General features: G+C 43.4%; 1 protein-coding gene across 1 annotated transcript in view; it reads right to left on the bottom strand.

The window, feature by feature from the left end:
* The window catches only part of EFL1 (elongation factor like GTPase 1), a 212,992-nt gene that overhangs the window by 53,060 nt on the left and 142,498 nt on the right, over window positions 1-17,434 (bottom strand). The window contains exon 16 of the mRNA XM_066592683.1: window positions 7,585-7,716. Coding sequence (XP_066448780.1) covers window positions 7,585-7,716 — 132 coding nt within the window. The remainder of the gene's footprint in view (window positions 1-7,584; window positions 7,717-17,434) is intronic.

Genomic DNA, 17,434 nt, shown 5'->3' with positions numbered 1-17,434 from the left:
GGACAAGCTCCATTTGTGACCTCCATAGTGGCCACAGTAGTAATAGTGGTCCCAATAGTAACAGCAACCCCCATAGTGGTCCAAGTAGTAACCGTAACCTCCATAGTGGTCCCAGTAGTAACAGTGGGTATTAGTGTATCTTGACGCCACCGGAAGTACTGGTGGAGCAAAGATACAAGGTGTTTGACAGGGGGTTGACACCCCCTGTTCATGATTGGCTGCAGGCCATTGTTCCCTTTTCTCGGGCTCACAGGTCCTGTTTTTTCCCCCTGTGCTGACTGTAGCAGGCGTCCCAGCACCCACGTTTTCACTGTCCCTGCCACCCCTTTTTCGCCGTTACAAATTTTTGCTGCTGGCTGGCTGTCACCTCCGCTGCCTTGAAGTGGACCGCTGTGACTCTCTCTGGCGACCCTATCTCCATCCTTCCACGCTGTGAGTGTAGGGGAGCCGCAGGAGGAGAGCAACTGCATAAGTGAGTATAGATGCCCCCCCCCTTGCTGCGCCTGCCGCTGCTGCTCTGCAGCGCTCACCGTTCTTTGCGTCTGAGGTCACAAACTGTCACCGCTCCAGCCCCCAGCACAGCTTTCTGAACTTTGCCGGGCCGCCGGTCACCGCTCCTTCGCACAGCAGCGCTGCAGAGTGCAGCCCGACCACTCTCCCTTTCCTCCACGGCCTCGGCCGCTGGCCACAACCACTCATACATACCAAGCGCCGCCTCTCACCTTCCCCCACGGCGGCTGGCAGTGGCTACAGCACCTGTGAGGGCGAGGACAGGGAGAATGCAGCACAGCCAATCAATAACAGGGGGGGGGGGTCAACCCCCTATTAAACTCCTTTTATCTTGGCTCCACCTGTACTTCTGGTGGCATCAAGATACACTAATACCGTAAAAGTGACCCCCATAGTGGTCCCAGTAGTAACAGTGACCCCATAGTGGCTCCAATCATGCTGTCCAGTCAGAGACCAATAGCAACCTCCCTATTGGCCTCTAGCGGGGCAGCATCCCTACCAGCTTTATACTCCCCCGCCTGGAGACTGAATTGAGTGATTGTTGCGCAAGCACACCCGCTCAGGTATTTGTCACTCCCATTGAAATGAACGGAGCGCTGACTGCACCAGTGCTCCATTGAGAGTCAGATCACTGCACAGTGAGAAGCAACCCCCGCAGTGACAGTAGAGTGGGACATAGGAGTCCCATTCTCCATACCTGCGGGGGGCTCAGTGGTGAGATCCCCACAGATCAGTAAGTTATCTCCTATCCTCTGGATAACCTATATGCATTTGATATTGTGGTGCAATCCCTTTAACTACGTACTTAAATGTACAAAATAGGCCACAGGAAGTTCTTTCTACTATACAACAGACTGCCTTTAAGTGCTACACAGACTTGTTTGCTCCCACTTAGGCAAGAGGATAAATGAGCCAAAAACTGCAGAAGGGGAATGCACAGGAGCAGGAAAGGTTAAATAATTCTAGGTGCAAACAATACACTGGAAAAAAAAGGATTGCCAGGAAATGTTACCCAACACACAAACAAGGTCCAAGTCATCTCATAATAAATAAATAATAACCTTTATTTGTATCGCGCCAACTTATTCCTCATCTGATGTTCAACAATTCTACCTCTTCTAAAAGCCGTGCATTATTTATGATGATGCAGGTATTAATAAATGTCCTGACCGCTGACCTCCGCTGAATCAATGAGAGAACTACTGGCTCATCCCATTCATTCGGAGATTAGGTCATTTAATAATGTAACAAAATCATATGTCTTCCATTCAGATTCCGTCTTACAACCAGTCCTGCTATCACAGAAGATGCTGCCTTCTCATCTGCGCACATTCCAGCACTACTTTGCCGTCCTTCCTTTGATCATCTCTTCTTGCATTCCTGCGCTGAGGGTTAAAACCATTCTGCATCTGGAGCTGTTAGGATAGCTCTGCGCCTGTGATCCCAATCACCAGTTTATAACTTCCGTGCTTCTGCCTTTTAAGGCCAAAATAAGTTTTCTGCCAGTTCATCTAGCTGCCTGATGAAAGCGTCCGTACACTTACCAGGATATCATCCCTCTGAAGAAATCACAGCTCATCACATATCACACCGCCTGCAGGTACCGAACGCCCAGATGCCTTCACCAGCCTCTACATTTATACCATTTAACCCTCCGTCTCAAGGATGGAAAATATGCTGAATAGCAGTTAGGTTTTAAATGAGCGAGGTCTAATAAATGCCAGAGTCCCAAGTCATAGAGTCTCACAAAGCTGTCTGAGCAGAAATAGCAGAGGTGACATGTACTTCTAGGAAGGGGAACGGTTCCTGCAGACTACACCTTCACAGAGTCACATGTGTCTGCCGGGGTGTCCAGTCCTTGCATGAAGCCTGAAAGGGTGATAAAACAATACCGTTCTCTGATCTCGTAATTTTGGGTAAAATTTTTTTCTAGCTCGTTTAACTGAAGAATAGGAAGTTCTACTAATATAAACAGCTTCAGTTACAATGTATTAACTTTACAATAAGTATAATAGGTGTAATAGATTCAAAATGATCAAAGTATAATATTGCAAAAACTACAAAATATTTAATTTTTAAAATTATTTTCTATCTCCATCTTCTGCGCACAATAACCTTTTACTTTTTCGTCAACATAGTTGTGTGATAGCTCATTGTATGCGGTACATCCTGTAGTTTCTGTTGGTACCATTTTTGAATACACACAACTGTTTGAGACAGGGCGACCAAAAAAGCGCATTTCTGGCGGGTTTTTTTTCCCGGATGACGTTCACCATGTGGAGTAGATAATGCATTACTTGGATAGATCAGACTTTTATGGATGCAGCGATACAAAGTGTGTATTTTTGTTTTATTATTTAGATTCTTTTATTGTAAATATGTCAAAGGGTGGGGGGGTTGAACTTTTATTACTTTTCATTTTTAATAATTAGTAAAACTTTGTTATTTTTACATTTTCTTTTAGTCCTCCTAGCAGACCACGGCATGCAATGCTTTGATTGCTCCTGCAGTATGAGGTAATGGCATAGCATTATGCCACCCTCGCTGCCTGCGATTTGACAGACAGTCTATCAAGCCACCCCACAAGGATGGCTTGATAGGCATACTGCCAAGACAGCCCTGGGGCCTTTCAGAAGGCCCCCAAGGCCCCCGGCTGCCATGCCACCTGCATGGCTGCCTGCAATCTCATCGCGAGAGGGGCATACGGGACCCCTGAACATCGCTTGGGGGATTTAAATGTCGCTGTCAGAATTTTCAGCGGCATCGAAAGGGTTAAAAGCCCTGATCAGCCTCACAGCTTGTCGGGGCTGTTGCCCATTAATGTCATCTGTAAGAAACAGCTGACACCTGAGATGTATGGAGGGAGATCACTCCGCGATCTCCCTCAATACACATGTCCTGCAGCTGCAGGACATAAAAACACTATAGGGCAGTCACTAAGGGGTTAAATTCCATTCTTTCCTAAGAAATAACCGTATCGACCATATTAAGCCATTGTGCTATAGTTGGGGGGCAGTCCTAAGCTCTTACTCACGACCTGAAGGTTACAGGTTCAATCCCGCTTTGGTCAGGTAGCCGGCACAAGGTTGATTCAGCCTTCCATCCTTCTGAGGTTGGTAAAATGAATACCCAGCTTGCTGGGGGATAAAAGATGACTGGGGAAGGCAATGGCAAACCCCCCTACAAAAACAGTCTGCCAAGAAAATGTCCCAGTGTGACGTCACCCTATGGAGTCAGTCATGACTTGGGGCTTGAACCAGGGGACTTTACCTTACCTAAATAAGAAAACTGATGAACCCCCTCCCCCCCCAAAAAAAATATTTTATATTAAAAAAATTACTATATTGTAAATAAACTTCAATTGGAAAGCCATCTGGACCAGGTGATTTATTCTTATACTATTTATGCCATTTCCTTCTGGATGATAGATGAATTTAGAAAGGAAGCTTATTCTGTAGAAAGTTTAGGGAAATCTATCTTATTCAGATATGTGACTCGAGACTGATATAAATCTTGATAAAATGAAGTAAATCTTTTAATTATGCTAGTTGAGTCAGTAAGTTTTTGGTTTTCAGGAGAGCATATTTTCAGTACTGGGGAAGAGGATGAGTTTTGGTGAACCATATGAGCTATTCGTTTACTGCATTGATTGCAAACTAAAACATTGACTATTTCCATAGAATTCTCTTCCTGACATTAACCGTCTACTTTTAGTTACTTCAGTGGGGTTTTTTATGAATAATTTTTCTGATTCAAACCTCATACTTTCAAGGTCTTCCTCTCATTGGGCTGTAGTTAATATAACAGAGGATTTTAAATAGCCACGTAAATACAATTTAAAAGTATCCCAAACCATTATAGTATCAGAGTCAAGGAAGTTTGATTCGGAAAAGATATGTAATTGGTCTGATACTCTATCTGTGGGTACAGAAAGGGATAACTAAAATGGGTGTATCATGCATTTTCTAATAGATTGAGTGGTCAGAGATGTTAATGCTAACCATAATGTAGAATAGTCCGAGATACCTAGAGGTAAATCTATTAATACAAATCTAGATTGTGATCCTAAGATGTGATTGATACAACGTGAGGTGTGTGACTTTGAGGTATATGACAGGAGAATGTGAGTACTAGGATGGCATACGACCAGAGCATCCAATCTGGTAGTGGCATTGGCTACATGGTCTTGGCGAGCTCCTCCAATTTCAATTTAATGAAGGGTCCATTAGTAACTTTAGGTTTCCTGTGCATATGGTGGTTGCATCTGGATATACAGAAGCAAGGGAAATTCCCTTCACTATACTGAGTAAAGAGGTGAAGGTAGGTTGTAATGGACATGCATAGAACTACATAAGAGCCATTATTAATCTTGGTCGTTAAAAAGGTATATCTACCCCGTGAGTCTATTCTAATCTGGCCTGGTTCCCATCTAATGGAATTATGTATAAAAAGTGATACTTCTCTAGATTATGTGGTATGGCAAGCATGTCGGGGCCATTAAAAACAAGAATTTGTTTTAAAAAGTGGCGATTGTCCGGATGAGACAAGTTTCTTGTAAGTATAATATATGAGGTTTATGTGTGCACCATAGCTCTTTTTCTAGATGTTCCAGACCCCTCACGTTCCGAGACATAAAGGTTATTTGATTGAGCAATTAATACTGCTATCCCTCTAAATGTGCCACTACAATACAGTATTTAATAATAGGCCCAAAAAAATGACTCGTCCTGAGTTTGTGGGTACATTTTACAAGTCGAGATCTGGCTCTCTGTCTACCACAGGCCATCAGACACATGCAGTTTTTTCATAACTATGCCTGTTTTTGCAGCTTTAGCAATGTCAATATACATTAGTGACATCCAATTATTTCAATCACTTGGCTCTAAAATGGCCAGCGACAAAAGGATGTAGCTTTACTAGCTTTCACTTGCTACATCAGATCATCAGGAAGGAGTCTTTTGGTTGAGAAGTTGTCTTTGCATAAAATTCAGTTTCTGGAAAGGTAAATGAAGACTAAGCCCCGGTAGATTAGAGAGGCCACAAGCTGTACCCGATGATTTACCGCTATAAGTGCCATCTCAACATTACTTTTTATGCACTGTACATTTCCTTTTTATCTCCCCACTCCTAACAAGTTATGTGACTACATGACAGATAGTGTGAATGAATTATAGGTATTCTCAGAAAAGCAAACACTAAATACAGTATATGAGTAATATTCTATAATCATTGCCCTAGGAACTCAGATACATTCCATGGTGCCAATTAATTAATCAATGATGCAATAAAAAGATAACCTCTTGCATAGCAATCGGGATGGCATAAACAACACAGCACATCCTCAATGCAGTGATGGCAAATGAAGGCGGCTTGGAACGAGGCAGGACGAGCAATTAAATCTCAGGCAGAATATACAGTCCATGAAGGCTTACCTCCCGAGCACCAACCCTTTCTAGGGGTAGGACTCAGAAACTGGTGGCACGAGTCAAAAACTGGATTTTTGTCTTCATGTTCCAGCAATAACAAACTAACCATTTTACCAAACTGCAACAAATTCCTTCGAATGTCGTAACCGATAAGGCTGCAGTTTCAATATGGCTTTCTCTTTTGGTCACATTAGACCACTAGCATGTTGTACAGCTGGGGTTAGCACACAATGCAGAGAGGTGTAATCATCCTCATCTACACAATGCACCTGATGCTGCTGGAGATCAGTCTAGGACTCATCTTGGTCATTTAGAAGTCCTTTTACTACGCAATGGAGAAACACATGGTCTTGACATTCGCAGGTTAGGAAGGCTAAACCCAGCAGCATAACAACATGGTAGTAATTTACTGGCCCCAAACCTAATGACTGGTTGCCTTTAACCCGTTTAGGACCAGGCACTGTAAGTTTATGGCACCTGGTCCTGGGTTTAATGCTTAGCCGTATGTAAAATTACAGTCGGTGCTTTAAGCCTCCTGGCTCTGCAATCAATTAGAGGCAGGATAGGTTATCAGCTGTCAGTGACAGCTGATAACCCGGAGGAGAAGGCAGAAGTGGTTTTTAACCCTTTCTGCCTTCTGCTTCCCCAGGTACACAGCGCTCATTGAGCACTGTGTACTAGAAAGCCCCGGGGGGGGGTGGGGGGGGGGGGGTCATGTGACTGCTGCGGTTTCCTGCTGCAGCAGAGCTGGAGGGTCATACAAGACCCTGGCCAGCTCTGCCAGTGACTAATGTCACTACAGAGAATGTTGTCTCCTGTAACTGGGGCTCCTATGGATGTCCCAACTACAGTGGAAAAATGTCGAATAAAAGAAAAAAAACAAAACCTGTGAATGTCCCCCAGGGGTCTTAAATGATGTCATGGGGGACATGGATAGTAAAAAAACATAATTATATAAAAAAAGTCAGTGAAAAAACATTTTTTTTTTAAATCGCCCTATAGGTCACTGAAAAAATGCAGCAAAAATAATTTTGATAACTAAAGGTAAAAAAATAGAGCCGTAAAACCACCACATGTGTAAAATCCCTAAAAAGTGCCTGGTTCCTAAGGTACAAAACTGTCTGTTCCTTAAGGGGTTAAATACTTGTATTCCCAATTAAATAATAATTCTGGAGCATCTTTTCTTAGAACTCTACGTTGTGCCTCATTTATGAATAACCTGACAACTGGGCAGTACCATGCTCTGTGTATTCCTACACAGCCTAGCACTGGCCAATCCAAGCTATGCGAGTCACGCTGCAACACAACACATCCTGTTAACCAAGGTAATGGTAACATCCATCTGGTAATTTATTCATACACTTCCAAGAGGAATAAAAGAGGAACAGCAGAATGAAGAATTTTAAGAAAAGATGCTTCAGTGTTGGTATTTTATGGGGAATACAAGGATTCAGTAAAATAGACATTTTCAGACAGATTTTTTTCCCCAAGTCAGTACTCGGTAAAACACAATTTACATAAAACATGGATACTGTAGCTTGCAAAATAAAGATGTGCAGAAAATGTAAATTTTTCTCAGAAATTTCTTAAGAGAGGATATAATTTAGTCATGTAGTCATTATCTGCCGGACAACGTGTTCATACTCACTTGGGTGCTTTGGTTCAACAGCTACTCGCACAATTGGGGTTGCCTCAAAGTTAAGAGGAATGAATGGAGGACATGCTGGTGATGTGGACAGTGTAGCCGACTTCAAGACAAAGTCTTCCAAACCACTTATACCTAAATGCAAAAACATAATTCAAATGGGGATAAAGGACCAGAATCAATCAAACTTCAGTCATTATTAGTAATATACTTATTGTAAAAAAATAAATACAATAAAATAATCCCTCCCTAGAAAGAGTTGTTGGAGTCTAAGGCTGGGTTCACACAGGGCGTATTTGCTGCAGAAATTCTGTGCGGAATTTCGCCCCAGCAAATCCGCATGCGGCTCCTAATCCTGGGATTAGCCAGCCATGTGGACGAGATTTCTCAGAAATCTCGTCCACACGGGATGGCAAATCCGCTGCGGTTGAGCCGGCAGAAGCTGCCCCTGCGGCGCGGATTTGCCAACCGCAGCATGTACATTTTTTTTTCCCGCTGCGGCCGCGCTCTCCTCTATGGGAGCGCCGGTCACAGCGGAAGGGCGAGCGGCCAGGCCACTTCAAAGCCGCCGCGGGTTTTGCAACAGCGGTTCTCCTGGCCGAAATCCTGCGGTTTTTCGCTGCACCATGAGAGGAACACATGTGGCTGGAGGATGTCTTAAATATATATCACTGAGCTGTCCTTGTCCCTCATACCACTACTAGGGGCGACTCACTGTCATATGCAATAGTCCCCCAAACCACCATACCACCAGTGATGGTAGTGTGTGATGTACAACAAAAGCAGAGTTGAGGTGCTCCAGAGGCAAACTCGGCCATCATCAGTGCCCAAATAAACCTTGGACCTCCACTGAAAATGGAGGTGAGGGTGGGTGGGTGTCAAAAGCCGTACAAATAATTGGCACCATGAAACCAAATGTCCTTCAGCCAAGCACCTGGAAATGCTTCTGACAGACACTCTCTACTGGTGGTCTGTCAAGGGCCCAGTCACCCTGATGCATCCACTGGTCCCAACACCTCCTAATAATCCAGTGGAAAACGCCAAAGTAGCAGGCAATTTGTTGATATGACCCATGCAGCTTCTTAAATTCCAATACTGCGACCCCTCTCAAAGTCTGTTAATTAGGCAAAATCTCTACAATTGTGTTGTAGAGATGTCTATTGGTCAACAAGCTCTACACAAGTGGGAAAAGAGGTCACTGCACACAAGGAGCCTCTGAGAGCCTTTTATAGGCCAAGGGGGGGAACCACTTTTAGGGCCTCAGGTGGCAAGACTGGTCATCTAATCACATCATAACTCGCATCATATTCATATCTCCTTGAGATGTAACTCAGTGCTGTGTTTTGCAGCAAAACAACTCCTCCTTCTAGGTGCTTGATTTATTTATTTATTTTGACAAAGTGTACATATAATCACATGTAAGAATAAAAACAAATACTAAAAAGCATTTTTTATCCTTAACCCTAAATTTTGTAATATAAAAAAATAGTCCAAAAATAAGACTTAACCTTTTCCAATCCACTGTCTGACGTCTGAAGACATTCTGATTGAAGGCTGTACAGCTGCGATGTTGGAAGACGTCCAGCAGGGTATTCCTACTGTATATTACTGGCCGCTCTGTTGTTGGGGGCCTCTCCAGCATATCCCATACCGCAGCACTGACTCTAGCCAGCAGACGGCGCCATTGTAAAATGGCAGAAAGAGAAAGCCCCCTAGGAAACCCTGAATCCAAAATTGGATTGCAAAGGGTTAAGGCTCATGCCCACGGCCGTGACGGGCTCCGCAAGCAGAATACCGCAGCAGAGTCCATCACGGTGCCCCCCCCCAAAGACCCATACTCACCTCTGGATGCACTGCGTAGCTCCCACATGACACGCCGGTGCAGTACAGTGCATGACGCACCGGCAGCGTCATATGGTGCGGCCAGCGGGGCACGTATTAACGTTATACTTCCGTTGTGCTTTCACTGACTACAATGGAAGGCGTCCATGCGTATTCCCGCAGCAAATAGGACATGATGTCGGTTATTTCCCGCTGCAGAATTCCACAGTGCACATTAAGCTATCAGGTTTAATAGAACCTAATAGCTGCGGTGAAACGCGGAGGAAATCCGGCCGTCAGCATTAGCCCTAAGGCTGGGTTCACACAGGGCGGATTTGCCGTGGTTTTGCCGCAGCAGATCCGCCCGCGGCAAAACTGCCCGCGGCCGCTAATCTCGGGATTAGCCAGCCATGTGGATGAGATTTCTCAGAAATCTCGTCCACACGGGACGGCTAATCCGCTGCGGTAAACCCGGTTGAAACGGCGGCTGCGGCGGCAGCAGCCGCGGTTTCCAAAGATTGAGCATGTCTGTTTACTTTTTTTTTTTGTTTATTTACGTCGTGGCCGCGCTCTCCTCTATGGGAGCGCCGGCCGCAACGGAAAAGCATGCAGCCGAGCCACTTCAAAGCCGCCGGTTCTCCCGGCGGAAATCTCGCAGTTTTTGCTGCGGCCAAACCGTGAGATTTCCGACGGGAATCCGCCCTGTGTGAACCCACCCTAAGGCCTCATGTCCACGGGGAAAATCAGATCCGCTGCAGATTCTCCATGGAGAATCTGCAGCGGGTCCCTCCTGCCCCGCGGACATGAGCGCCGAAAATAGCAATTTAAAAGAATTTACCTATCCGGCGCGGGCGACGAAGCTCTGCTCTTCCTCACGGCCGGATCTTCATTTTCGGCCGGCGGATGAATTCCTGACGCCGGCGGCACGTCGCCGGCACGTCGTCGACGTGCCGCGCGCATGCGCCGGGCACATCCGCCGAGCCGAAGCAAGGGAGATGCGGCCGTGAGGAAGAGAAGAGCTTCGCGGTCCGCTGCGGGTGAGTAAATGCTTTAAATTCCTATTTTAGGTCTCCCGCGGATCCGGACGGCTTCCATAGGCTTCAATAGAAGCCCGCGGGAGCCGTCCCCGCGGGAGACCCGCATGAAAATGGAGCATGGTCCAGATTTTTTCATGCTCCATTTTTAAAAAAATCACTTTTATTGACGATCCGCGGGTATTTATGTACCCGCGGGTGGTCAATGCATCCCTATGGGGTGCGGATCCGCACGCAGGAAATCCGCTGCGGATCCTAAATCCTATTTTCCCCGTGGACATGAGCCCTAAAGGTGCATTTACACACACAGATAGCTCAAAATTCGTCAGAAACAGACAATTTTGACCAATCATTTTGCATGGGTATTAATGGGCTAATCAGTAATGAATAAAGCTAGTAGTTTCATATGCATGTATTTAGAGAACAGCGGGTGGTCTGTTCTCTAAATACATCACTATTCTTCTCCAGCGGGACAGCGGCTGTTAAAGAATGTTATGAGCGCTGCCCGTGGAGAACTCAGTGTTCAGTCCGTCTTCTTAGAGTCTACGGATTTCGTGCTGACCTGAAGTCAGCGATGGACAAAAAGTGCACGATAAGTGCATGATGGGCGCACATTTACACACAACGATTATGGCTCAAAAGATGGCTTTTGAGTGAATTTCAAGCGATAATCGTTGTGTGTAAAGGAGCCTCAAGGGCTCACTCACACAGCTGTAAAGGGGCTGCGTATAACATACAAATATTTCACATGTGCAATACGCAGACCTAAAAGTCCATGTATTCCATTGAGCCGTTCAGATATGCATTTTTTTTTTTTTTTAACCTGAATATTACGAGCGTGAAAAAAATGTAGCATATCCTATTTTGAAATGTAATATGCCAATTATAGGCTATTGGGGTTTAAAATGTGCTGTAAATACGCACGTTGCATGCGTATGTAACTGTGTATTACGCATGTGAAAAACACATACATAAAACGCCTGTGTGAGTGAGCCCAAAGGAATCGCCAGATGATCCTGAAGCGCTTGTAGCTTGTGTATATGGGAATTAGGGCTGATGCCAACCGTTATCGTTCAATATATTGATAAAGACCACAGATGTTTTGGTCGAAACGTCGCATTTTGATTGGACTACAATAAAGATTTGATTCCTTTTTATGAAAAATTACTGGTAAGACGACTGATTCCCACGTGCTGCCTTACTTACATTCTGTAACAGAGCTTATTTAATTGAGCACCAAAAGTGCAGCAAAAATCCTCCTCTTTGTGCTGAGATCTCGGGATTATGTCTATACTAACACAGTACGAGCCTGTAGATGCTGCACTTAAAGCGGCCCTCTGGTCCTGCAGAAACAGAGACTACCTGATGTGTACACTGTGCATTAGCATGCAATGGTAGTCAAGACACTACATGCTGCTCCGACTGGCCAATCAAAACAGGTGTAGTGCCTTGTACTAATGAGAAGATGGAACAGTACTAATGATGTATACTAATGCCCAGCGTATATCAGATAGTCAGAGAAGCGGACATCTTTGTTTCTCCAGGATCGGAGGGTCGCTATAAAGCAAACATCCACACCAAACACTATTGTGTTATAGAAGAAAGTAGAAGTTCCATAAAGTTATAGACGAACGTAACCAACTACTCCTATTGTATACTAGGAGAGAAGGATGACCCGGACCGAGGAGTAAAATCCAAAACTTTATCTAAACTTTAATAAGAACAAAATAGTAGCAAACAGACCCCAGATTCGCAAACACTACCTATGTGTTTCGATCTACACTGTTCTTACGCATGGCATGAAAGTCTGGGGTGAACATCCTGATCTTTAAACGCACAATGAGCCAATAGAATACAACTATATTATATTATATTCTTAGAAATTCTAGTGCTACACACAGGCAATACGGCTGGGTTCACAGCTGCGTTGGGGATTCTGCTTTCTGGTCTATTCGGGGAGCAGGAAAGGAGAATCCCCACGGCTCAGTCTCTGGATGGAACTTAACAGGGCCGAATTGACTATAATGGGGTTCGTCTGTATTCTGCCCAGCTTTTGGACGGACTAAAAAGCGCCGTGTGCAGCACTTTTTCTTCCAATATGTTGAGCCGGATCGGTGACTGAACCTCCAACCAGAGATTCCGGCACAGATGTGGAAGCGGCCTATATCAAGCTACTATGCATGACAGGAAAGAAGAATAATAAACCCCAAAATATGTTAGGAAAAACGCCCACAATAACAATTATGTAATGGAAACTAATGGAAAGCCTGTCAAATGGACACTAAGGAGGTATCCGTTTCACTAATGACAATGAATGGGTCTGTTTGCTTCTTTTCGGGATTCTGTCACAGTGCTGTTTTTGCCACCCATGATGTGACCCCCAGACGGAATCCCACAGCGCAGTGATAAATGTTGTGGAAATGCTGCCTAACTGCTCCCTTCTCAGGTAAGCTCTTAGACATGTGTCCATCAACAGGCTTATCCCCCATTTTCATTAGAAAAAACAAAAAGAAACAGAAAAATTGTGAACATGGCTTTGGCCAATAAAGCAATACATTTTTCAATTTTTTTCTAATAAACGCACATAACTGCAATATTTTGGTAAGCAGCCTTTAGGCTCAGGAAAGTAACACGTGCCAAAACATTGCTGTTATTTGTGTTCTATAATAAAAGAAAGTAGTATCTGGCGGTGCATCGTACCTTTTAGCATTCTGGACTTATACGATGGATCACGTTGGAACCCAACCCCATCTAATACGCATCTACCTGACCTGCTGCACACAACGCCTATGTGGATACACAGCTCTGGCCAACAGGCTCAGAATCTATATGCAAAGTATTTTTTGTGTATATCTGCAAAATAGGGTAGAAAGGTTAATGTATGCAGTAATGTCTCAGTTCAGCCCGAAAACTTGGAGAGAATGTCTATAGTATATGTGCAGTACAACTCAGATCAGCTTATACACATCCAAGAAGCTCTTTAATTTGCCCCCCTCGCTGGGCTAGGCATTCATATTACTAGAATGTGACTGATCAGGATGTTAAGGCCGATTCCAACTCTGATTTAGCAGAAATTCTCCAAGCTGTGACTAACACAATGATAAAGAAGTTGTTTATTTACGTACTCCAGCAGACGCTCCCGCAGGAGTCATATATTACATTGCTCCAGAGCTCCCCAGTCACACTTCGCAGACGATTACCGTGCCAATGGACTGGTAAAAGATGTGCAGCCGACGCTTCTGGGCAATACTAATAGGACATGCCCTTTATGAACTCCGACCTCTCAAGCAGATTGTTATTAAACACCATTCTAGAACACATCATCAAATTAGCAATAATGACGTCTGTTGCGGGTTCCGTACATATTATTTTGACAATATGGAGTCTGCAGCACTGTTCTAAGCATCAACAATACCAAGAACCCAACAGGTCCCAGTCAAAGGGGTCCAACAAGATTTGCCAGGAGTTGTCTGAAAACAGTTCTGGTATAGCAGTCATGCAGTATAAACATCTCTCGATATCGAAATAGGTCACTAGAGATAGTAAAAGCATCAAAAAGAGAATCAATTTACAAGCTGACAACAGCCCGCTACTTATATAAGTCATAGCCACAAGACAATTGTAGCTGCAATATTTAACCCTTTCCAATCTACTGTCTGACGTCTGAAGACATTATGATTTAAGGCTGTACAGCTCTGGTGTTGGAAGAAATCCGTTGGGGTTCTCTTACTGTATATTGCCAACCTCTCTGCTGTTGGAGCCTATCCAATGTGTCACCTCATGCAGTACTGGCTTTAGCCAGCATATAGCGCCATTGTATAACGACAGAAAGAGTAAGCCCCCTAGGAAAACCAGGATATAAATTGGATTGGAAAGGGTTAAGCATCAATGGTCAGACACCTACAGAGCAAAGCCAAGTAGGTTTTTTATTTATTTATTTTATTAGGTTTTAGTTGCTACTTTCTGTAGCAACACATTAGAGGATTTTTACCCAAAATGTAATAAATACTACATACTAGTAACTCAGTAGTTAGGCAGGAATCCAAAAGTTGGATAATTACTGTATTTTTCCTCCTCCTCCAGTGTAGAAGGAGAAGTACAAGAAGGATAAGAATAAGAAAGGGAAGGAAGAGATGAAGAAGAATAAGATGATTTGGTTTCCTCCTTCTCCTCTAGAGAAGAAGCAGGAGGAGTAACAAGAAAGAAGCTTGGTGGCTCCGTGGCTAGCACTGTTGTCTTGTAGCGCCGGGGTTCTAGGCTCATGTCTGATTATGGACAACATCTGCATGGTTTGTTATTATTGTTCTTCTCCATATTGTCCTCCTTTGGAAAAGGGAGATAAAGGAAGAAGTGTGCTGGCTCAGTTGTTGGACTGCTGCCTTGTGGTGCTGAAGTTCTAGGTTTAAATAAGTCCAAGGGAAACATCTGGATGTTGTTGTTACATTCTCTTTGTGTTTATTTTTCATGTTTCTCTCTCTAGAGCAAATAGGAAAGGTATGGTGGCTCAGTTGTTAGTACTGCTGCCTTGCAGTGCTGGAGTTCTGGGTTCATATCTGTCCAAGACCAACATCTGGATGTTTTTGTAAGGTCTGTGAGTTCATTCTTCCTGCTTTTCTCATCCTCCTTAGAAGAACCTACAAGTGTGGTGGCTCAGTTGTTAGTACTGCTGCCCTGCAGTACTGGAGTTCTGGGTTCCAATCTGTCCAAGACCAACATATGGATGTTTTTATAATCTATGCGAGTTCATTCTTCCTGCTCTTCTCACCCTCCTTAGAATAACCAACAAGTGTGGTGGCTCAGTTGTTAGCACTGCTGCCTTGCAGTACTGGAGATCTGGGTTCAAATCTGAAGAACAACATTTGGATGTTTTTATAATCTCTTGAGTTCATTCTTCCTGCTTTTCTCACCCTCCTTAGCAGAACCAACAAGTGTGGTGGCTCAGTTATTAGCACTGCTGCTTTGTAGTGTTAGCGTTGTAGGTTCAAGTCTATCCAAGGCCAACATTTATACGTAGTTTTTAGCACAGCTGTTTTGCAGTGCTGGAATTGTGAGTTCAAATCTGACCAAGAGCAACATTTGGATAGAGTTTTTCAAAGTCCATGAAACAGTTATCCTTAAGGGGATTCAGACTTAGGACCCAGCACTGTCCAACAGTTGAGTCACATTCATAGAAGAAACACACACACATTTTAGTGAAGTCGATTTTTACCCCCATTGATTTTAATGGGAGTTGGAATTGGCTTTTTCGATTCAAGATAATTTCTTAAAAATCGTGTCGGACAGTCCCGACCTGAATATTTCACTAATCACTCTGTATGCAGAAAGAAAAACACACTCAGAATTCATTCATCAAAATCATTTCTTGCAAATCTTGCAAAGCTGCTGAAATGTTTAAAGACAAAACAGAACCACATCTGTAAATGCTTCTCAAGGTAAAAAAAAAGTCTAAAAATGTTTTCACAACATTGTATTCTGTTAAGCGAGGACATGACCTTGAAATTACAAAAACATGAGTAAACATTTAGTATGAAGTGGATCATAGTCAAGCTAGGTGGGCCGATGATGTTAGAAATATGCCAGACTTCATACTGATTCATCATATCTTACACAGAGCCCAGTAACTCACATCCCCTTCCTTTACCCAAAAGGAATAATGAAAGCAAAGCTTGTCAGAACTCATTTCATTATCAATGGAACAGCAAAAATTCCACAACTCAACTGTAATAGAAATTAAAATAATGGATACCTTTTTTGTTTTCTTTTTTTACTCCTAACTGCTATCATGATTCGGGATGCAACAGACTTCCCAGTGCTCTCTAATGAGCTCAGTGCTGCCATCTGCTGGGCAATGACAAGTGGAGAGATGGAAGTGACAACTACACAGCACACACTGTAGACTCCACTGGAAAAGTATGAAATCAGGTTCCTTTTCACAACTAAAAAGTAAAGAAATGTTTTGGGTTTTCAGACCGAACACCCCGTCACCGAATGGACTTATGAAAGGTTGGAAAAAATATGGTAAAAAAAGACGGATTATTCCAGGTACATTTTTTAATATTTATGATTAATTTATTTTTTAGTATATTGATAATTTATTGGTCATTGTGAACAGAATGAATTTAAAAAATATATTAAAATCGGATCAATAAGTACGATTAGCCCTATAGATTTCTATTGCGAGGTCCATGATGTATTTATATATTTATTTATATATTTATTATATTCCAGATGTGTGTGTGTGTGTGTGTATGTATATATATATATATATATATATATATATATATATATAATCTCTTTTGTATCTATGTGCGTTTTCTGGAGTATTATTATTGATGTTATATTTCACCCCGTGTCTGGATATTTAGTATATACGGAACAAAACTTGGAGATCAAATCTATTGTATTATATTTGTTATTAGAGTTATGATGAAATGGAACGCACTTTGCGCTCTATACGCATTGCAATACGGTGAATTCTTCCTCTTACTCGGGCCCGTATACTTGGCGCAGGCGCACTAGCTAAAAACATAGGCAGAACGCATATGAATTCCATATGGCATCCATCTTTTTTCTCTAATCACGCCCACTTCGATGCGTCAATTGACCGCTCCGTAAGTGGGGAGTAACGTCACGCAACCCTCCGGCGTCCCGCGGGTAAGCCTGGAGTTGAGAGTTAAGCTAATTGTAAGTGAGTTATGTGTTTGCATATATATTGTATGTCACATTGCCACATCTGTCTGCTTGAAAAAGGCACTTGCAAGCCCTGAAACGCGTTGTAGATTTTTGTTTGATCTACGGAAGAGATTTGCTGTAGTATTATATGGCACTATTTACTACACTGGACCGCCTTAGAAAACTGTAGCGAATCCTCCTGGAGTATCCCACAGGAGCAACAAGGAACTCCTTTTCTGCGCATTGCACGATACCTGCTTGATCTACACTTACCCATCTGCACTGGAGTGCTTTTTGGGGCGAGTTCAAAGGCATGCTCTAAGAAC

Source organism: Eleutherodactylus coqui, chromosome 2 (genome assembly GCF_035609145.1).
Source record: "Eleutherodactylus coqui strain aEleCoq1 chromosome 2, aEleCoq1.hap1, whole genome shotgun sequence".
NCBI classification, from domain to species: domain Eukaryota; kingdom Metazoa; phylum Chordata; class Amphibia; order Anura; family Eleutherodactylidae; genus Eleutherodactylus; species Eleutherodactylus coqui.
The sequence above is the reverse complement of the archived record's forward strand: the minus strand, read 5'-3'. Positions and strand labels throughout refer to the sequence as shown.